The following is a 22,824-nucleotide window of genomic DNA, read 5'->3' as shown; positions in this document are numbered from 1 at the left end:
GCCAGGCTCTGCCAGTTCAGCCCACTCGCCAAAAAGGACAAAAAGCTACCGCTGGGTGCTCACCGCAGTTCACGTCTTTCAAAACCGCGCTGGTGACACCGGAGCACCACAGAAGTGCCTCTCCAGGGCACTGAGAGCACGTGCAGAGTTCTCCCCTAAGGCTCCGGCCTGCTGCACGGTGGAAGCTGTCGCGGACACGAGCTCCTCGCTGTTCCCTTGCGTGACCAGGCTGCGTGCATGTGTTTTGGTAAAAAGCACAACAGGAGCGCTCAGCACACAGAGCTTAAGACTTGGGAGGGGCGGATCTGCCTGCCTGATGTCTGAAAAAGTGCCATAGGCCAGGAGTACCAGGCCTGAACGTCACTGCCACTACACCAGTGTACCCAAGCTCTAAAAGTCTCTGCTGGCTCTATGCCGTGCTTCTACAGGCCACAGCGAAGGAAGCTGCCATTATTAGGGGTGAAGGAAGGGAGGATCAGAGTTCCTGCTCCCCCAGACACCAAGGAAGGGTGCTTTTCCTTCAGCTCGTCTGAGTACTCCAGTAGGCAGAGAGGGAAAAAACTCCCTCTTTATCCTTTACAGCATTGTCAGAACATGCATCAAATACCCATCTATTCTCGGCGCCGAGGTTTGGGTGTGCATGCCAAGCCACAGCCATCTGCCACGCTAAATCAGTCAGATTTTGCTCTCACTTGGACTCTTTCCCCCTTCCTGCTCTCCCTGCTCCCCAAACTAGTAAAGAAAGCCTGCACACAGGAGCTTTTGTGGCTGCTCCCCACAACCGCACATCACGCCCAATGGCACGCTGAGGAGCAGAGGCTTGGCACTCTAATACAAAGGCCTAAGCAAGTGGCACACAAAAACCAGCAAAGGAACACCGCAGCTGCCAGAGCCCCTGGCAGGCCCAGCTTCCGTCTGCTAAGTTAGCAGAGTGACTTGGCAGACGCAGGCAAGACCGAGCCGAACGCGGTTAGCTGCACTGTTGGGGTGCCGAGCAGGCTCTCTAGCTGGCTGTGGCTCTGTGCAAGGGACGGAAGGGGAAGATAACTCTCTCCTCAGCTGCAACAAAGCCTGGCTTGGCATCTAGCACAGCCCCGGTGACAGAGCTGGCAGGTTTCTCGGTAGCCATTTAGACGGCTGTTCTGGCCTGCTAGGAGCACGCTGAACTGGTAGCCCCTCACGCTGCTACCCACCGCTTTTACCGACTCTCTGGGCAGCAGCTACTAACCGGCAGAAGCGATCGGGACCAAGCACAGAGCGAATCCAGTGGTTCTAGCAGGGTCCGTACACGTACTGGCAAATACCACTGTTTCAGTGCAAAAACCCCAGAGGAATGCAGGACTTGGACAAGATCTCCTACCAGTCCTATCCTGGGAGGAGCTGTTGAGAAGCAGCAACTAAAGGGTTACACCTGTGCAGCACCCCATCCATACATACCCCAGGCACTGCTCAGATGAAAAGTGAAACCCCCATGCATGTGTAACCTGTGGAGAGCCTTGAAGCAAGGTTTCTGTACCCTGTTGGGGTGGGCTGTACTTCCAGAGTTTGTTTGAGCCTCTCTGCAGGAGGCCCCTGAAAAGAGATGAAAGGGACTGGTGGCTTGTTAGAGCAAGGCCTGCAAAGACCTTAACCCTTTCGCTCTCTTCTCAGTATAAACTCAGAACTGCCAGGTCTCCCTGTCCCGGGCGTGTGTGTGTGTCTGTGTGTAGAAGTCCCTCCTGACACCCTACAGCTCAGAACAGCAGCACAGCAAGAAAAGAGGAGACGGTTCCTTTGTAGGGGAGCCCCCAGAATGCAAAGGAGCCTTCGATTACCAGTGCCGTCAATAATTCCCTTCCCCTTTGCCCAACTGCAGTACTTACCATCTGAGTCACTGTCGTCTTCCAGTTCTTCCTCGTCCTCCTCAATTTCATACTTTCCTTCTTCTTCATCATCATCCTCGCCATAATCCTTGCTGCTTGCTTCTGAACTGTCATCTGATGCCTGCTTGGCTTTGGCTTTACCTGCAAATATTTCTACTACGTAAATGGAAACGTAAAGAGCAGCACGCGAGCATACACGCAGGCAGTATATGCAAAGGGCAAAGTACCGCCATCCTCGTTCATCCTCAGGAGTACAGTCATATACACACTAAAGGGGAAATTTACCATTTTTCTCCAAAAGCCAAGTCCCCTTGCACTAGAGGCCCAGAGACAGATGCATTTCATTTCAGAGGTACCTGCTAGAGGCCAGGAAGGCCAGGACACAGAGAGTCAGAGAAATCACCTCAGAAGCCCATAGCAGGGCTTTACTGCTAAAGCCCAGGATTTGCTGCTACCTAGTACTTATGGAGCACCACCGGCGCAGCACCCAAGCGTCTGTCATAAACCTGTCTGCCCTGCTCAGAGAGACATGAAAGCTAGGAGAGGATGACAGACAGAAGACTACAATGAGAAGAAATGGGCCTACTGAACAGACATGAGAAAGGAGAGGGAATAAGTCACAAAGCTGAGACCAGAGAAGGGCGGTTCCACTCAGAAATGGTGCCTGTGTATACCCACCTCCACCCCCCCATGGTTATATGCAACTGAAAACGGGTAGATTCTCTGGTTCAGGGCATCCTTGTAAACCTCTCTTGGCTTTATTCCCTCTGTTAGTCACAACAAAAAGGTCTAGGAACAGATACTGCTGCAAATTCCCTCTGCAGATGGCTAGCCAGGTCCAAGGGAGCCTGGGAGGAAGTATTAAGAGTCTCTGGGTGCTTGCCCTGTGGGAAAATCATCTGCCTCTGAGCCTCTGGAATGGGACTTCTCTTATTCATGTTGAGTTCGCTTCAGTGGAGGATTGCTTCTCCCCTCTCTCCCTCCTCCAGACAGTGTGAGTCACCAGGCATTTAAATGACAGAATACAAATTCTGTACAGAGGGAGCAGAAGAACCAGCTTCTTGCTACCACCCCTGAGCTAAGCCCAGCTCGGTGCTGCAGGTTGCCTGCTCTTGCTTACAAAACTGCTGAAGCAGCTATTTATTCACACTTCAGACTCTGCTTGGAAACCGGCCGTACGTCTTTCTCACATTGTGATTCTTGGGCCCCACCATGGCATCTATTTTTTGCCCCATCCTCCCTTCTCAGCAGCTGACCTATGTTACTCACTGAACTGGATACAGAGCCATTAATAAGCTGGCTGCTAGCATTCCCAGCTCCCCGTCATCACCCTGCTCGCTCTGCTTTCACCCATCTGTCAGCTCTGCCAGCATGCAGCCTCTGCGCAATTGCCCCCCAAGGGATCGGAAGCTACATCTCATGGACGGAGCTCTCTCGGGCGCCCGCAGCCATGCGGAGAGCACCCGCTCCGCAGGAGATGGATTGCAGTGCTATTCGCTGCACCACATCATATTGATGGGCACCTGAGCAGTTCAGGCAACAACCGAGGGGCACGCTCTCATCCATCAAGCAGCCCGAGCAAAAGCACCGACGGATCCAGCTACCAGCTCATCTGAGAGCATGCAGAGAAACCAGCTGTGGGCAGGAATCGGCTACTGGGCCCTCGGGTCATTCCTGCGCGCTACGACACAGGCAGCAGGCCACTAAGAGGAATTTACTGAACTTCTCCAGCCTCCTGCTCGCCTCCCCTAAGCGCAGCCCCTGCCTCCCCTTCCACCGATGTACACACGCACAGAGGTCCCAATACAGCCTTCACGCAGAACTCAAGCTTCCATCTCCTGAGGCAGGAGCGCATCAGCAAGACTCCAGAAGACAATGCTTAGGGTGGTCCGGTTAACCAGTGCTTTTCCCCTCTTCCTCCTCACTCTGCCTCTAGATCCTCAAGCTGACAGCCCACAGCAGGAATTTTGCCACTAAGAAGGACCATGATTATTCTGCTAGGAAATGAAAATGTCTGACCTCTCCTTCCACCCACCTGGCCCCCACCAGTCTGGCATTAAATTGATGTAATATGATTACGTGAGGGATAAATGAAGAAACCTGTTCAAGTTCATTAGAGGCACACCAACACCTAATGTGGACAGATCACTCATTACAGCCAGGCCCAGAGAGATGCTGCAGCCACACTCCCTTCTCGCCTTTAATTGCCTCATGACGAGGCAGTCCAGCACCTCTTTCTAAGCCATTAATAATTTCCAGGAGCAGCCGCCTTTCCTCCCAGAGATCTGTCAGCTGGTAAATGAGAGGAACACATGAACTTCCCCACCCCCACTAGTGACACACAGATTGATCAAATCCACGCTTTTTCCTCCCCATCTCCTGGCTCTTTCCACCCTTGCCTGGTCAGGGGGACCCGAAATGTGCAAACTTGTTTCTCTCCCCTCTTCAGACCTTGCAGAGACTCAAGCAAGGGAGTCTCTCCCGCCTGCCAAATGCCTTCTCCATTCCAGAGGGCAGCTTGTCTTGATGTGATGGAATTGTTTGCGTTCACCACCTCGCCCGTCCCCTCGGGGAGGATGCCGGGGTGTGCAATCCTGCTGAAATGAGCAGGCAGCTTTCAGCTCCACCTGCGCAAGGTAGGGGGAATCTCCCGTCAGATCCACAGGATTAAAAAACAATTGCAAATTCATCCCTTTCCTTCCTTTTCCTGTGCAGCCCTATCTGCTGCATGCATCAATACACTGCTTGCAATTTATTCCCTGGTGTGGCTGCACCACAGCCAGGTGTAGGACCCAAACAACGCAACCAGAAACAGCCAGCCAACAGGCAGTGTCACCTTGTTAGAAGGACCACTGTGCTGGGATCCTGGACACATGAACTCGAAGTCCTGTCTCAAAACCCCCACCTCGTCTCGGCTGAGGTCTTCCAGTGCAACGCAAGAGGCACTGACAGGGAGCTAACCAGCACTCCTAACTCCCAGGTTCTGAAAGGAGCGGATATGGATTTGTGCTGATGAACTTACTGACCGAATTCCAAAGAACTGTCCACCACCCTGCCCGTTCTTTCAGGAACCACTGAAATAAATTGAAGTGCCAGTACTCACAGAGCAGGGGCTCAAGCCACAAAGAAACCCAACAAGACTTCTATAAACATGACACCAGATGCAGAAACGTTTGTTATTGCTAGTCTTGCTAGGATTCAGAAGAGATTAATTCATTCATTCATTGTTGGATTCAGCAAGGCCTGCGAAGTGAGAATGGAGATTCAGATGGGTGCGAGGCTTTTTCTGTCAGAGACCTGTGGCCTACAGCAAAGGCTGAAGTCAGGGTTGGGACTCAGGAAAGAAGAGACTGAAGACCTGCAAAGCTTATGGAGCTAGGGAAAAGGCTGCTGCTGTCAAAGATAAATAACTTATCGTGGTTTTGGCTGCTGTGAGGCTGCTAAGGCTAAGGTTAAGGTAACAAAGGATCAGAGAGCTTAGCTACTGCTGGGTCCTGCAGGACCTGAAGAACTAGGAAGAAGGCCTGGGCCAAGGGGAGCGGATGGCCTGCTATCAGCCTTTCATCTCTGGCCTAATACAAAACTGGGGTTAGGATTCAGAAGAAGACAGGCCTAAGAGATAGGTTTATGCCTGGATCCCATATGGTCCATTAAAGCAGGCTGATGGCTGTAGCTAGCACAAAAGGGTAATCAGTAAGTTCAGTGGGCAGTAGGCTTAAAGAAAAAAAAAAAAAAATGCTTTTTTCAAATAATGTCTACCTTAAAGTTGTGGCATGTCTTACCCTGTTACCAGAGGATGCTGTGGAAGCCACGTTAACAGTGAGGATCAGGCACAATCAGGGAACCAGCAGATTCATCAGTGATATTAAACAAAACGGTCTCTCCACAATCCTCAGTTCAGAACATCTCTAAGCTGCTGACCGCCCTGTAACCTCCCCTGCCCCAAACATACTTCTTCCTCTTCCCTAGCATCTCCATATACTGCAAGATCACTGGAGGTGTTTAGCTTGCACCTGCATCTTTATGCACCTGCCTGTTATCCCTCTCCTCAACACATGCAATTATAGTGCAGCTCTGGAGCTGAAGGGCAGAAAGATTCCAAGGCTGTAACACCTGGCTGTAGCTGACTTTCACCTCTGAATCACTCCAAGGATACCTCCAGGAGCACCTGCCCTGCGAGAATCCACTCCCACAATGTTATGCCCACACCGATTCTCCCCACAGGAATGTAACCCATCTGAATGTGCTCCCCAGCCCATGCCGCAGTTTCTCCTGCTTTCCAGGAAATCTAGGATGCTTCTTATTCAACTCCAGGGCAGTCCCCAGTGGCCCCTCCTTGCCTGCTAGAGGGATGCCGTTCTGGGAGGATTCTGGAAGAGGTACCTCTGCCAGATGCTGCTGCTGGTCCCGCTCCCCAGTGGGAGGAAAGCAGGGGCGGGTGGTTCCCATCTGGGAGCAGCACGCTGGGGCCAAGGGCTGCGCGAGCTGCAAACACCAAACCGCTGGCGGCCATTTCATTTCCTGCAGCAGTGCCTGGGGCTGGACGCAGCGAATCTCCTCTCTCTGCTACTCCTGTCTCTGCTACGGCACAGCTGACAATGGTGGAGGTGGGGGTGGACAAAAAAAGGGGGATGCTCAGAACAGAAGGGAAGGTAACACACAACTGCACCAGTGCTGCTGGAGGACAACAAGATCTGCACATTACCCTCCTCCCACGTGCAGTGACAGTTTTCTTCATCTACCCTTGGTCCCCCCCCCGCCCCGGAATGAGTAATGGCAAACTGTGAGAATAGAGATCTCCCCAACCCCCTCAGTTTGGGAAAAGCGTGCCATTCACTCCCTGCCTGGGATTGGAAAGACCTCTTCAGAAGCCTGCTCTGCTCTGAAAAATACAAAGGTCTTTGAGGTAGAAGTTAGTTAATCAGCAAGATGTTTTGGCTAGCAATGGTTAACCCAAGAACTATAGCCGCTCTCCAGGCCTACCCTCTTCCAGAGAGATTAGGGACAGCGTAGACTGAAATCAACATTTCACCAATACAATATTTAATTTAAATCAAAAGAAAAGGTGAGGGGGCCTTTGAACAGCAGCTAAATAACAGAAAACTGATTATTTCCTGGCTTTTAGCGGGCAATTTTCCACTCTTGTGAATCTGGTCTGGGACCTGACAGGCCTAAACAACTGCTAAACAGAAGAGCGTCCTGTAAACACAGGAAAGATTCTACCAAACCAAATGCTGTGGTTGGTGAGAGATGGGAGCCATTTTCACTATGCCTCCATACCCACCGTCCCACCAGGAAGCCACAATGATGCTGCACTAGCAGCAGGTTCTGAAATCTAGACTTTTATGTAGTAATCATCAGGGGGAAGAGAGTTTTCCAGACCAGGGCAACCGTCCTCCCAGATTTAAAGTGTGGGGTTGCCCAAAAGGATGAGTTACAGCGACAGACCACTGCAACTACCTAGCTAGAACTTTTCTGGCAGGGAATTCCTTCCTTTCCAGAAGCCCCTCCCTCCCTCCCCCTTCTTTGCAGAGACTTACATATCCCCAGGACTCTGGCACTGGCTCTTTCCAGTAAGAACTCTGAACAGAGTTTTGGGTACCACTGCTAAGCCTTGCTAATGAAGCGAGCATGGACATCTCCGGGTATGGTTAACCTTTCCAGTGAGCCTTCTATTCTTTTCCCACATTAGCCTTGGCATTCCCAAACCGTGCCCCTGCTTCCATTCCCAGAGCAGGGAGGGCAGAGCCCACCAGCCCCATCTCTTCCCACCCGTGTCTGGAAGTAGTGTTGTGTTAGAAGGGCCGATCTGCTCCGATGAGCTTCCCAGATCCCCAAAACACATCAGTGTCACAGTTACTTTCATAGCACCACCCTGTCTTGGAGCAGGTCTCCCCTTGTCACTTTTCAAGGAGTTCAGCATCACTGGGCATTCTCAGCTGTATTTCTTGTTTTCCAGCTATATTTCTTGTTTTCCTCTCCCAGAAGGTCCATCCAGGGCAGTCTTATCTTCCTACCTAGATTTCTGCCATCAGCTGCTCAACATGTCTCTCTCGGAAGTAGTCTGAGGCTGATTCCAGATGAACCAAAGTTCTTCCATTGTCCCAGACTCTCCTTTTGCCTTATTTGAAGAGAGGTGATTGCTATGCCTTCAAACCTCACAGGTAAAGAAGCAAATACACAGGCCACAGCAGCTGCCGGGCCTCCCAAATTCCCTTGCATCTGGCCACCGGGTAGAACAATGGCCACAAAGACAGGGAACTGCAGCAAATTGAAGCACCGCCTTCTCCGACTTCCATCTGCAGCCAGCCCTGACAGTTACTGAATGCAGAGCATGGCTGGGAACATCTCGCACCCCACACAGAGTAAGAACAAGAGCTTATTGTATGCATCTCCCAAGACACAGGCGCTTTTCCCAGCCTCCCTGTTCCCTGTCCCTTTCCCACTGTGGAGTCACACCATTGCCTGGAGGGGACTTCACCCTACGCTACAGTACAGACCCAGGGCTCCGCTGTCTCCACCCAGCACCTCGGGATCCATGGTGGGGCCGAGCACAGTTGCTCCTTGAGATGGAAGCTGCCTTCAGGGTCTGCTCCCTCCCTCCAGAAAACACCCTACTAAGAACAAAGGCTACGGAGAGGCAGCTGACCCAGGAATGTTGGAAGGCAAGACCCATTACTGACACTGCAGTGCTGATGCACGCTCAGTGACTAGATACCGCAGACTAGATACCGCAGCTGTGGGACTCACGCAAACAGAGCAGGGAGAGCCCTTTGATACCACGTGGACCTTAGTCCTTATTTGCACTCTCTTCACAATATATGTCAGCCCTTTAAAGCTGCCAAAGAACCTTACGGACAGATGTCACAAGCACGTGCGCAGGCAGGGGGGTAAAAGCCATGCCTAACAAGTAGATTGCAAACCTTTATATCAGCAGATTTCTACAGTGAGCAGGCAAGCACCAGAAACAAGGTAGAAGCTGCGTACATTAGGTGCCAGACAGACAGCTGCCATAGACCTTGTACTGTATCATCAGTAACGTTCATCACAGACATGCCTCGTTAGGATCCCAATGTACACCCAGAAATCCATCAGTCCAAGAAACCTCCCAAGCGTACACAAAGTTAGTTTCTGGGAGGCACAGGAAGACACCCTGTCCCCCTGTGTCCCAGCAACCTTTCTGAACTGCAGTTATCACTGCCTTTTTAGAAGCCACTGCGATTCTTCCAAGACTCTTACAGCAGGCAGGACAACCCCAGATCTCAAGGATATATCTCAGCAAATCATTTGGATGTCACACTGATCTTTCAGTACCTTGGTGGGTCATGTGCTTACTTTTGCTCTCCTCCCATTCTTTGCTGGGTCACCTACAAAAAATCCACTGACTTCAACCTCAAGCTATCAAACAAGAGTTTTCCAACCTTTTCTTTCTCCCGTGTCAGAGATGTCAGTGAGAGAGACAATGCTCATTGGTTCTACGGTAAGTCTAAAGATTTATCCTCACGTCTTACAACGTGCACAACAGACTAGGACTTTATCTGTAGATTAAACCTCCAAACAAGAAAACTGTATTCCTGCAAGTTGCCCTACTATATGAGTGACGATGCATTTAGAAAACCTGTGATATCCCAAACATTCCAAATTACAAAAAAACCATCTAAGTTTTTCCTCAAACTATGTGGTGAACTTCTCAGGCAGGTTCCACAATTTACTGTGGCCCTCTCGTGGTCACAGCCAGAGAGTGACATCACTCCATTTTCTCCAGAGGCTCTAGACCTTCTTGGCTTGTCAAGAATACTTGCAATGTCACTGACTATAAAATAAATAAATCAATCAGAAGTGCATGCAAAGAGAGGATAACCATCCTTCCATCAAAGATCCTTGTTCTGGTAGCCAGCCCCTATGACAGCTACTGTTTGCAATGACGTATACAGCAAAGACCCAGCATGGTGTCAGGTAGAACAACATTCTTATTCCTCTTTTATAGGTGCAGAAACAAAACATGGATTTCTGCACTTCCACTCACAGTGCAAGAAGGCAGCAAACACTTTTATGTTCTCTAAGATGAGACTTCAGCCCAGAACCTGCACAGGTTATAAGCACAAGAAGGAGAACTCACTCTTTGGGAATTACAATATGAACCATGGCTGCTACTTTGAAACCTTTGAAAACAGAGTCTGTGTTCAGCCAAACATCCCCTGGGTTCCTGGGCTATCACGTTGAGGTCAGTGTCTGTGACAAAAGAAAGGTGCTAAGGGGAGGAGAGTATGGGTCATGTACAGAAAAAGACTAATGCAGGACTAAGGCTTTAAAATGAGCTGGATTGACAAAGTAGGAGAGGGAGAGAAAGATAAAAGCCTCCCAACCACCTTCTGTCTGTCACTTTAAAAAGCCTCCAAAAAGACATTATCATCCTGTGCTCTCTCTCCCTAACAGTATATCTTTTGAACCCAACATGGCCAGCATGCATCCCCCTTCAGGCAGGGCCGTATTGACCCACATCATACAGAATTCTGGACAAGGAGAAGGTATGCCCAGCCCCATACCTTTTATAGGAAATCCAACACCCTCCTCATCAGAGTCACTGTCCAGCTCAAAGAGGTCCTTGAATTCCTTCTTATCTTCCTCCTTTCTTTCATCTTGCTTCTTACGCTTAATTTCTGGGAAGTTCAAGTCTTCAAGCTGGAAAAAACCAAAACCAACAGTAAGAACAACCTTAATTTGTACTTTTAAACATATAATGCTGAGCTTAAACACAGGAACTCGGCTTTGCCCAGTATGTTTAAACCACACTGCCAAGAACAGTTGGGTCTGCCTGCTGCCAACTAGGGGAGTAACAGGGAGATTTGTGAGTCAGTTACAAAGGTGAATGATACATGCAAAGCACCACTGCTCTATTGATCTTTACCTAATAAACCACTTTTGCTAATGGGCCATCTACTGCTGGTACCTTAGCATGGATAAAAGCGCAAGACATCCACGACAAGCTGGCTGCCCTAGATCTCTGGACTGAAAGGCACGCAGGCCCTGTGAGCTTGGGCAGCCAAGCACAATCAAGCCAGACTGTGCTGGTCATCTCTGAAGTAGCGGCTTTCCACCAACGCCAAAAGCCGTGACAGCTATAGCAAAGGCACCGTCTTTTTGGCTGCAGATTTCAGCACAGTTAAATGGCAAGGTGCTGAAGATGCTTAAGGTCTGTCTAGACCATGGCTTCCCCGGTTGCTAGCCCTTATGGAGATCAATGGGCCAAGAGCCTTGCTGCTGCAGACAGCCAATATCAATGCCATTAAGTACTTGCAATTGACACCACCTCACTGCTCTTTACACCTCTCCGGAGGGGGATTAGGGGGAGGATTTACTTGCAAGGGCTCAGGCCAGCAGGGCAAAGATAATCAGAATGCAAATTAAATCCCAAGTGCTCTCTGAACATCAGCTGCCCGCTGCCCGTGCCTGGCTGCACACCTCCTGGGAAGCACTCATGCATTAGCACACATTAGCTTGCTTGGAAACATTCGCCCTGCGAGTAATAACTCATTTGCTCTCTCCCACCCATCAGACCACCCCTCAACACACTCCTCTCTGACCACATCCACTTCAACCCTCCCGTGAGCTTCCCCCAGCGGGAACAGCAGCAAAGCACACTCTATATAGAACGGCAGCTCTCAGCAGAGAGAAAGAAAGAGTGAATGAGGATGGGGGGGAGAGACGACAAGAGACAGAGAGATGCGCATTTGCTCCTGCAGCCAATTCCAGCAATTTCTCCCAGCCTCTTTCACGGTTATGGTCCCCAGCTGGGCAATATTGATTCTGGGAGCTGAGCACTTACAAGCAATAACCTGCGGCACCAGGATGGAAAGTCAGAAGCTGGCCAGAGGAGGGGAGAGGGCAGCAAATCACCAACCACCATTTGCAAGGTCCTAATTTTAAATCATGTTCCCACCTGCTCTCTTCCACTATGAGATGCCTCTCCTTCCACCGGCCCTGCAGAGACCTGCTGGGCTGTCTCTGTGCTGGCAAGACACGTGAAGAAGGCAGCACGCAACTGGCTTTCCAAACAGCAGTCGTTGCATGCCAGAGAAGAGACTTAGGAAGCAAAATGCAGCAAGAGCAGCAATCCGGAGCCACTGCCAAACGGCTGCCCTCAGCTGACCTAATGACATACTGTAACCATCCTCTTTCCTAGAGTGGTTATGTTCCAGCAAGCTCCATCGTGGGGCAGGGGAGCTGCTAGGGTGCAAACATTTTCCTTAGCCCCTATCAGTTCTCATGGACAAGACAGCCTCATGCTTCACTCCTCTTATTTGTTCTGGCATACAACTTTATGGAGGGTGGGAGGGCAGAGGGAAATGCTCCAGAAATACTGATTCAATGAGAGGCTCCAGAAATGAACCACAAAGGTCTCAGAAGCTGAAATACATCAGCAGCTATGCTTCTAACCCAGCATTAAGGTGTGATCACAGACACAGTCCCCGTATCTGATCCCTTTCAGTTTATACATTCCTTGCCTCAGCCAGGTCATGCTGCCATCCCAGCCTTGGGGAGAAGCACCTATGGCTGAGCCGACTCTGGAAGTCTCCCAGTCACAGGCAGCACCTTTGGGCCCTTTCTGTGCCAAGAGCCATGCTACCTACAGAGCCCCTGTTTGGCAGCGTTGGTAGCTATCACTCTTCAGCAACAGCAGCAGTTAAATAGGGGTCCAGCACTGCCTAACCAGGAAATAGTTGAGGTTGAAAGCATCACAAACAGAAGCAGAAACCCAGTTTTGACAGCAAACAACTGCTGCATCAACTGCCCAACTGCCTGTTGGCTAGTCCTGTTCTCCATGACCCTGGTCACTGTTACTCCTCAGCAGCAGTAAATGAAATGCAAAAATCATCCAAGGTCTTATTCTCCCTCCTCACACATCCTGAGCATGGGATGTTTCCATGGAACACATCACTTAGTAGGTTTAAAGTGGAAATGGAGCTGTGTACGAGTAAAGTGTCTCATGTACATGATGTGGAACAGTCTTCCCCAATTTTCCAAACTTCTCTAATTCAAGGGAGCAGAAGAGAGAGACTTATCTCAACATTGTGGAAAATTTCTCCAGTGTCCTGTGGAGGGCACGTACAGCAGGGAACAGAGGCCGTTAGCCGGGCCTTCTTTATTTTCATACTGCCTAGGAAAAGTTCCCATTTCCAAAGGCAGCCTACAGTTTTGGGTGACATCAGTACTGGTTGAACTCAACCTGAGCATATTAAAGAGGACCTGGTGGTGAATCATGCTGAGTTGTGCTACCTCCAACTTTCTGAGACTCCACAGGAGTGCCTTCAAGATGGGCACCTCAAAATAAAGGCACCGGAAAACCCTACTAGGTGCAGAGTGATCACAAAGCAAAGGAATGAGACTTGTATTGAGCCACAGCTCACAGATACAGCCTGTGTTCATCACACAGTAGCAGTAAATTAGGTAATTTGGGGGCCAGTCTTTTAATCCCCAGCTAGAGGGTTACAATCTACTGAGTCTCGCGAAGCCGATTAGTCTACATCCCATTAAAAACCATTGGGAAAAGCAAATGGAATGGGCAGACGGGGTCAGCATTGTTATATAAGGCAAGCTGCAGCTCACAGCAGCTGAGAGCCAGGCTGATTTTTTCTGTTATTATTTTTTTCCCCCCAATTGCTGCTAATGGGACATGGATTTTCCCAGCCCTAATGGGCCTCATGGTGTTCACTCTCCTGCTGGGGCTCACAATGCTGCATCATTAAGCTAGCAGTCCCCACCGAGACAGACAACAGCCCCATTCACCAAGCAAAGATGCCAGGCAGCCACAGGCCTTTCAGAAAGCTAAGTCCAAAGTCTTGTCTCTCTCTACAGTTTATCTGTTCAGCCCACTTTCTCCAAGAGAAAACAAGTCCCTGTCGCTGCCCTTCAGACTTCCCCTCGTTTCAGAAGTCACCCTCTTGAGCCTTGCTATACAAAACCAATCCGCCCTCAAGGGGAGGCCACCCCAAGGAGCTCCAGCTCCCCTCCTCCCTTTAACATGAGACCGGGGCTTGTCTCCACCGAGGGCTGATCTCCTCTCCCTCTGTGATAGCTGCTTCAGTACCAGGAAAGTGTCAGCTCACACCAGCAGGGCCAGTTTTGGGCAAGAGGTTAGCCCCGCTCACAGCCATCATCACTTCTTGCTGTTTCTTAGTTCCGCCCCCCAATTTCCTTTCTGCAAAGGCCACATTCTCCTGCTGGGTTTGCACCAAAAACAAGCATGCTTTTTGTTCCCTCTGCATGGCTGCCCCAGGGAATTTCAGCCTCCTGTCCTTATCTCAGGCTGGTATATAATACTGAGCATTTCTAGGATCTCCCAGGTCGTCTACCACACTCTGTGACTTGTCTCAGAGCCAATCATCCTCATGTCCCATCGATTATTTTAATTGTTCCCCACCATACGCTGGAGACACCAATTATATCTATTTCCTGCTCCCTGGCCAAGAGCCTAGCTCAGCCACTTTCATTGCATTAGCATCGAGACAGCTTTCCTTTAGACTCCTAACGTAAGCAAGCTCCCACCCCCACCTTCTGCATCCTGAAGTGCAGTGCCATGAGGAGTGGCCAAGGAGCCTTCCCTTGGGCAGGAGATGTGGGAAATGGCCATCTGAGCACTTCTGTCCAGACAGCAAGTCCCACCTCACAACCAGCCACCCCCACATGGGTGAAATAAGAAAATGCAAAACAGAACTCATCTCTGATATTCCCTTTGCTAAGAAGAGAGGCATCTTCCCCTCCCTACTTTCTTGCAAAGTTAGGTTTTAGCATGGTAATCCAGTCACATTCCACAGAGCTAGAAAAAGAACTAAAGGCCTACAGGAGCTCAACCTGCTCTGCTTTTCTATCAAGAAAGCAACATAATTTGCAAGAAATTATGTAAATTGCCCAAAGTAATGTGAGAAGGCCCATGAATGTGGGGATGAACACAGAACAGCCACCGTGTATACAGTCTAAACTTCAAAACTACATCACATGCTTGTTCCAAAAGTAACATCTACAGTAAGGCTGTTGCCCCAGTTGCTCAGACACAATCTAATCTGTTACCCAACCTACCCCTGCCAGTACACACAACTGCTCGATCACTATTGTCTTCAGCTTCCTAGCCTTGAATTACAAAGGCAGCTGTACCAATAGGTCATGAACGGCATGAGCCTAAACAGGGACAGAGGGAAATTTACCCTAGTGCTACTTCACCCTGTCTCATCTATCCTCTATTAACTTGGGCAAATGAACAGGCTACAGGCAGAGGGGACAGATGTTGCTCCCAGAGATCCCAGCAAGACAAATCCATAGGGAGCTGAAGACACCAGCTAGGCTGCTGTCCGGCCATACTCATGCTCTGTCCAAGAATGCCCAGCCCACACACTCACACAGCTCAAGCCAATTTCAGCTGAAGCCTATTTCAGCTCACACCAGTGAAGCTGTTTTTGACCAGCCACCATCCTACTGCCAGGACATGGCTCTCTTGCCTTCCCATGGCACAGATGTTGTCCAGCAAGTTAGGCATTTCATTCTTACTCTTTCTTTGCCGCTGATTTCCAGTTGTATCTCCTTCTCTCTTAGCTTCTTCCACTGAGTATAATACTTGGTCAGAGGTGTCCCTTCCTCTTTGACCTGCTTCTCCCATTGTTCCTGTGGAGAGAGGGGGTGCAAATTTAAGAAAGTTTTTCAAAGCAGTTGTCCAACACAACTTTGGCAAACTCAGGGAGTCAAGAGCAGAGGTTAAGACCCTTTCCCAAACCACCTTCTCCCAGCTTCTGGGTAGGAAACTGGCAACCATGACTAAGAATGCAAGCAGGACTAAGTGTGAATTCAGGCACAGCCATTTAAGCAACTACTGAGTCAGAAGTGGTGTGACTGACAACTCTCCTTAGGTAAAACAATGCCTGGGCACTGCAGGGAAATCAAAGAAAGGCAAAAGATGAAACGGACAGGTTGGCCAATGTAACAGCTTACTTATGCAATACCAAAGCACAGGATGCCAATGGTGCTGAAGGACAGCATAAAGTTCTCATAAAGGAGCATCTATGTGGTGGTGCATAAGATGCTTTAGCTTATGGAAGATCACCAAGTTTTCCCAGCGTGGTGGCCCAAAATGTGGGTTCCCAGATTCCTATTTCTCCCTCCCAGAAGAGGCCTGATTCTCAGAATTGCTGAGAATTCACAATGGACTCTCCTAAAATCAGCTCAATGCCTTCTGGGATCCACTGTTACTATCTTGGCCTTGAACATTCACTTCTACTCTAGCTCTAGTGAGAAGACACTGACACAGAAGTCAAGTCAGATGATGCAGCCTACTGTAATGAAAAAGAAATTACTTCAACTGAAACCTGAAGGTAGGAATCAAAGGGACAGATCAGAGAATCTATCAGGACAAAATTTGTCCCCTGCTCCTTCAACAGAGGCATTTGATCATCTGCTCAGTTCTTGCTTTTTAATTCAGAAAAACCTCACACAAGCATTTACAAGAACAAGACCTAAGTACCAAAGATGCCTGATTGCCTGTTCCCCCTGTTCTACAGCCAAGCGTTTATTTTTGAAACAAACATTCCCCTGGAGGGTTTGGACTCATCCCAACCTTGAGAGAGCAGAGCACGAAGAAGTGCCGAGCCTGTTTCCGCTGTCCAAGCAGGGAGAATAAGGAGGCGCAAACACCGTAAATGGTGGGAAGCAAATTAGATGGTTAAAAATTCTTTTACACTTCAATCGTTTGGCATGTTAGTGCTGAAAGGGGGGTGGTGTTATGTCATATTAAAATACATTCTCCTTAACCTGCCAACATCCCTTTAACTTAAAACCCACACAGAACCGTACCTGTTAACTGGATTACCACAGTGCCCAGAGGCTTTGCATTACCCCACAGTAAAAAGTCAATCTAATGTGAGCAGAAAGTCATGACATACAAGTAGGAAGTGAGACAGGCAAAGGAGGTAGGGAACGAGCAACAGGAACAAAGGTTAGCATAGATACACTCAAAGGTCAACACAGATCCAAAAGGAGTATCCCAAATCCAGGGGTGAGAACAAATCCAGAGCTCTGTATGGGCAGCTGTGAGTTCACAATGCTCCTGTTTGAGGGTGGGAACAAAAGGCCAGACCATCTTCACAGCAGAAAACACAGCAGCAGCTCAAATATTCTTCAGCAGATCTCAAATCAACTGCTTCCTGGGGAGCTGAGCCCCAAAACTAGGGAGCCATGGTGTTGGCTGCAGCCTGTGAGCCAAGGCACAGGAAGAAGTTTGTTTAAAGAGCAGTGCTTGAACAAGAGAGAAAGAGCAGGTCTCCGCAATGGATAGCGGCACAGAGCTCCCAGCTTACGCGAATAAGCAAGTACTCAGTATATACTGTGAAGGGAAATACATCAGTCTACGCCAGCTCTTGATTTGGCCCATCACCGGGAGGGATGTGGAGATGATCTGTGGTCTCTGCAGCTGGCACCAGGAGCTGAACTTTGGCAATTAAATGGTGACCAGCTTGTGTCACCTGCACTCTAATGGCGCAGAATCTATTTATGCATCCTGTAACAGGCGCTATCAATACTGCATCAAGCCAAACAGGCCCTTTCTGGTAATCACGGGTCCCAGACTCACAACCCCCACGGGACTGTTTGTAACACGGCTCCAGGTCTGCATGGCTGGAGCCTGCGTCTGCTCTCCGGTCTCCTCCCCGGCAGGCTGACTGAAAGCACAGCTGATGTACCGCCGACTCCAGCAGCACTCGCGAGCGGAGACGCCAGCCAGCAGACAGCACAGCTTTACCGTCGATCCGACCCACCACTATGGCAAGAGGAGTAATTCCCGAGGAGTACAAAGTCACCCCATTTATAGATCAGGCTCATATCAGGCTGCCAACTGTAATCAGGAAATTTGTTGATGCTGCTTGGTATAGACAACTTCTGAAAAAGACTCTTCTTACAGAGGGCAAAAGTCTATTTGTTCCGATACAGCTCTTTTGGTTTTAAACTGTGCTGGAATTCAGAGATAAAAAAGACCATTAAAATACTCCCATCCTTCCAGTCAGAACACCTCAAGAGGAATTTTGAGAGAGTGGATGCCATCACACCCTTTAACCATTTGCAATTCTCCTTCTATTACTGCTTTTGCATCACTGTGCTGTCAGGCAACACCCAGCATGGATCAAGCCCACAGTGCCAGCACCTGCACAACTGTAACAAAGATCATCACCCACCCTCCAGAAAAACCTCCCATCTGAAATGTGAGATGGGGATGAATGCAGAAGATCTGGAACCCCATGGAAATGAGGCAATGCTTTCCATCAGCTCATTCCCTCACTTCACATTTCATTAAGCGTGACAGCCTGCTGGGCTGCACTGTTCTTAAACGAAGGTTCCCCAGCTTGGCGCAAAGGTCTGCCTGGGAGCCACAGAGCTGTAACGCAGCCCAGCACACACTGCAGGTCCTTTTCTTTCCTTGCATTTTCCCCTGCCAATCCAGGGCCCATACTAGTGCAGACGAACCTAAAATCAGAGCTGCACACTATGCATTTGGATTCAACTTCAGCTGCAGGCTCCACTTTTTTGGCTCCTCTCACAAAGACCTTAATTATTATAGTAACCTATTAGCATTGTACTCTCAAAAAAAGCACTGACTCTCAAATATTAACCCGCTTCTTACAAAAAAAAAAAAACTTCTCAATCTTAAAATAATGTGGAAGAAGTCAGGCTAAACACATCTGGTGTGCCTATCCCTCCATACCACAGTTCCTGGGATGCAAGGAGGGATCCCTCCACAGTCGCTCCATGTTAAGTTAAACATTGCACCATCGTGCTCCCCCTGCAGCACTAGGTTCAATCCCCAGGTTGTTTCTTCTTTAAAATTATATAATATAGACGCTTAGGTAAAATCCACCTTTCTAAAGCACACACGCTACTCTGCAACTCCCCCCATGAAAGCTGCATTTCAGCATGTTGTATGGAAGAATTAGCTCAGAATTTGGGCTCTGCTCCCTACAGTGGACCGGGCACAAATGCATGCATGTGAAAACCAGAGAGCATTTGCTTTCAATTGCTCTTGCTGGCAAGGGGGACATGCAAATACCTCCCCTTCCCTCACCCCCCTCCTTCCCTTCCCTTTTCTGGCAGTGTTTGCTCGTGAGAAGTGCCAATGCCCCACATACCTTGGAGACAGCCTGGCAAACTCAACCCAGACTTTGAGGGACACTCCAAACCGTTCTGGGAAGCCCAGTCTCTGTGGGAGCTTTGGCCCTTCTTGGGAATCTACACCATCTGCTTGCAAAGGCATGGGGGAAAACACAGGGCCACCTGGGCACAAAAGATAAGCCACTACGGGTTCTTCCACCCCACAGAAGTACTGAGTGGGCTGTTTCCTCTGCTCTGAGGAGCACTGATATCCCATTAACTGAAGGAAGAGAAAGGCTCCCTTCTCTCACAGGACAACACCACAGTGCAAAAATACAGCTTGCACAGGCAGTCCAAGCATCCTCCCCGAGCAGCACTTTACCCTGTTGCTCTAACCCTTTAAATGGCAGAACAGCCGTCTCCAAACAGGCTTGGCAAACCGGTGCCTGCTTCCCTTAACCAACCTCCCTTACTCAAGGCAGGCTGCCTGTTGCTGCCCCTCCAGAGCCAATCCAGCCTGATTTATGCTACTCAGCCACCCAGATGTCCCTGGGAAAGCAGGTGCACCAATGTCAACTAGGAGACATACAGGCAGCAAGATGTTAAAACAATCATTTAGTTCTTACACAAGGGACTACAGCCAGAGTTGCTGGGAAAAGCAGACAGTGGCAGAGTTGTTGGAAATCCTGTTTTATTTAGCCAATGACCTTCCCCAGCTCATCTCTTTCATGGAGAGCCCTAGAGGCCGAAATCTCTACCTCTGCAGAGTGGGTGGGTGGTCACAGCATTGCCCGCAAAAAGTACAAAACAACAAAACCCTAACCACTTCACTCCAGACGGGAAGTATAATTCCTTTAGCAAAAACAGTCCAACCCAGAATGGCATTTACAGAATCAAAGACTACTTAGTCACTTCAAACCCAGGTCCATCAACCCCTTAATCCCAGAATAGCACTGCTGCGTCCTGGCATTGATATGTCAGGATTTCAGTCCTGCACTCCCTACCCCTTAGCGTCTGAAGACAAATTAGTCTGCACTGCAACTTCTGCTCTGTGCTCAGCTCCATGCCAACAGGTGGAGCTTTCAATGATGCAAGAACTCCAGACTTTCCAATGATACCATGTGGCCAGAGAGACCAGTCTGACCCATCAATTGCCTTGCAGACAGAGATATTTTCACCTCTCTCCTGCCAGGCAAAGAAGAGTCAGACCCACTACTTCCTCTCACAGAGAGGCATGCATGAACACACACAGTTCACCTGTTATCAGGCTTGCAAAGGCTGCTGTGCTAGATAAAAAGCAAAGATAAAATGTAAAATGTCCAACCCAAAGCTTAACAACAAACAAAGCTTAATTAACAAGGCTTCCTTCCGTTTGGCTTCATTTACATAGGGCCTGGATTTCAAACACCTCAGAGTTTAGGTCAGGTCAATGGGTCTCCAAAGAAGGATGGAGCAAAGCAAAAGAAAAAAAAGCTTCAAGCAAGGACAATGAAAGGAATGTCCTGACAATATGCTACACCATCCCTAGGAGGACCTGGCTTAGAGCAGGCAGACTCCTGGAGCAGGGGAAACAAGGAAAAAGTTAGCATCTCAGCCTGTTCGCCAGATGGCCAACTATTAGCTAACACGCCCTCTAATATACCGTTTTCTAGCTGTGCTACAGTTCACTTCCTAAGATAAGAGGCAGGGTCTCTATCATCACCTTAGTTACTCTTCATCTCATCACTAAGGTAGAATCCTGACATTTAACTCAACTGCTCCACAGGCGCTATGAGCCACCAAGAGTCACTGCAACTTTTCTAGGTGTCGACTGTGCTCAGCATTTTCTCAGCAGGCTGGATGCTTAGGCTGCAGACAGAAGAATGTAATAGCACCTCTCTTGAGAAGAAAATGCAGTGCCCAGGATGCCTGATTACTGTTCTTACGGCTCCTAACTGCCCTGATTCTATAGCTCTGTCTCCACAAGGGCCCAGGAAAATGGGGAAAGGTTTGCCTCAGGATCCTGAACTGCCACATAGCAGTCTGCCGATGCCCTGGTTCTACACTGCTGGAGAGTAGTCTCGACAGACTAGGAGGAAACAACACACTTACAGAGGCAGCAGAATCCCTCTTATCACTTCAGGCATGAACTGGCATGAACTATCAAGAATAGGCTGATGAAAACAAAGAAACTTCTCAGAAAAGGAGATGCCCCAGCAAAGCAAGGCGCTTCTGTGCGTATGTGTGTGTTATAAATAATAGAAGGGTGTAATTTATGGACTGTTTTCCATGAGGCTCTTGGCTGCAGAGTTTTGCCAGCTATAGCATCAGAGCCCTGCCGAGTTCAGTTGTTTGTGAACATCTGCCCCACCCCACACACTCCTGTTTCCATGATCTCGTCGTCCCTCCTCCCTCTGCCACCCGCTCAACCCCAGCAGCCAGAGTCTGACTGTCTTTCCAGGAAGCCCAAATCGAAGTAGCAGACTCACCACAGACTCCCTGCTGGCCACGCCGAAGGTGGCTTTCTGACGCCTGCTGGCGATGTAGGCAGAATTTTCCTGCAGTTTCTCCAGGAGCTGCCGGATAGGCTTGCAGTAGTTGGCAATCTTGCATTCCTTCAGGAAAGATTTTAGCTGGGAGGAGGAAAAGGAGAGGAAGAATGACAGCAACGTAATAGTTTCCATAAACAGATCCCATCAGCAAAAAAACATTTCCCGCCCCCAGTGACAGACAGCATGGGGTGCCTTTTCCCTTCAATTCATAGCATACTCCAATGTATCATCCATATTCAGCCCTGGGGGTCCTGCCACTCCGGGCTGGGAGGATGCAAAGAGTTGCAGTGACAGGCCAGATGTTTGTACGCAACCCAGTGCAGGGGCCTTGCTCAAAAACAGCTCTTTCCACCCTCTAACGCTACTTCTTTCTGAAAAAAAATGTGTCAGTGGAGTTCAAGCAACCAGCAGGAAAGAATTCTATGCTCTCTAGGGCCTCAGCTCCTAGCTGCCATTATAGTTACAATATCCCTGTCTCCTGCTCCACCAAGTATTAAGAGGGACTGTGGACCAGATGCACGGAAACCAGGAATAACAATGGATACTAGATGGGGAAAGCACAGGGAAGCCAGGATTAGAATGGGGAAAGGTGTCTGTGGGTTAAGACTGTAGAACACCAGCCAATACAGGAATGGGAACACCAAATACAAGAGGCTGTGGATGAGACTGATGGCTGGGATTGAAGGCAGAGTTTGAGAAGAGACTTAAAATTGGGGTGGAAGTGTCTGCGGACTGAGAGTAAGGGTCTTTGGCATAGCTCGGTGGGAAAATTTGGTGCTGCTACAGCAGCAGAGCTGTGGGTCAGGACAGATGGCCATCTGCAGAGTCACATGGGGTGAAGTTTGCTTAGTGTCTGACTGTACCAACCCAACTCCATCTGGCACCACTGATTTTTCAAGGGCACAAACCCACACAGCCACCACACAAAAATTCACAAAATAACCATCTCTGTGAACGACTTGTGCAGCATGCGCCTAGGCAATTCTTTCTTTTAGACCCAAGGCCTTATGTGTAACCCTCAGGACAAGAGCCAGTCTGCCAGGAAACCACAAACCCTACTGCTGCAAAGGGCAAGGACCATCCTACTCACAGAGAATCTGCTCCTGCCCTCTCTCTGCACCCAAAGCACATTTCACTGCTCTCAGACAATGAGACTTCACTGAAAACAGCACATTTTTGTGTTGTTTTCTTTTTTTATCTCAGTAGCCTTGTTTTCAAGCAAACCTCTTTTCTCCCCACCAGAAAAGATTTCCCCTCCTAATACAAACCGCCCTCCAACACCACTGCACTGTTCTGACACCTCCAGACTA

The 22,824-nt window shown here is 49.2% G+C and overlaps 1 protein-coding gene across 5 annotated transcripts in view; it reads right to left on the bottom strand.

Annotated features, from left to right (window-relative positions):
* Window positions 1-22,824, bottom strand: part of NOC2L (NOC2 like nucleolar associated transcriptional repressor) — a 56,531-nt gene that overhangs the window by 4,512 nt on the left and 29,195 nt on the right. For all 5 annotated transcript variants that reach the window (XR_003923996.2, XR_003923997.2, XR_005932750.1 and 2 more), the window contains exons 15-18: window positions 21,452-21,595; window positions 15,405-15,518; window positions 10,409-10,544; window positions 1,863-2,003 (exon numbers count right to left, since the gene is read on the bottom strand). Coding sequence is in view for 1 of the 5 variants with exons in the window: in XM_030018587.2 (XP_029874447.1) it covers window positions 1,863-2,003; window positions 10,409-10,544; window positions 15,405-15,518; window positions 21,452-21,595 (535 nt within the window). In the remaining 4 variants the exon portion in view is untranslated. The remainder of the gene's footprint in view (window positions 1-1,862; window positions 2,004-10,408; window positions 10,545-15,404; window positions 15,519-21,451; window positions 21,596-22,824) is intronic.

This window comes from Aquila chrysaetos, chromosome 6 (assembly GCF_900496995.4).
Source record: "Aquila chrysaetos chrysaetos chromosome 6, bAquChr1.4, whole genome shotgun sequence".
NCBI classification, from domain to species: Eukaryota; Metazoa; Chordata; class Aves; order Accipitriformes; family Accipitridae; genus Aquila; species Aquila chrysaetos.
Note: the sequence above shows the minus strand (reverse complement) of the source record. Positions and strands in the feature narration are given on the sequence as shown.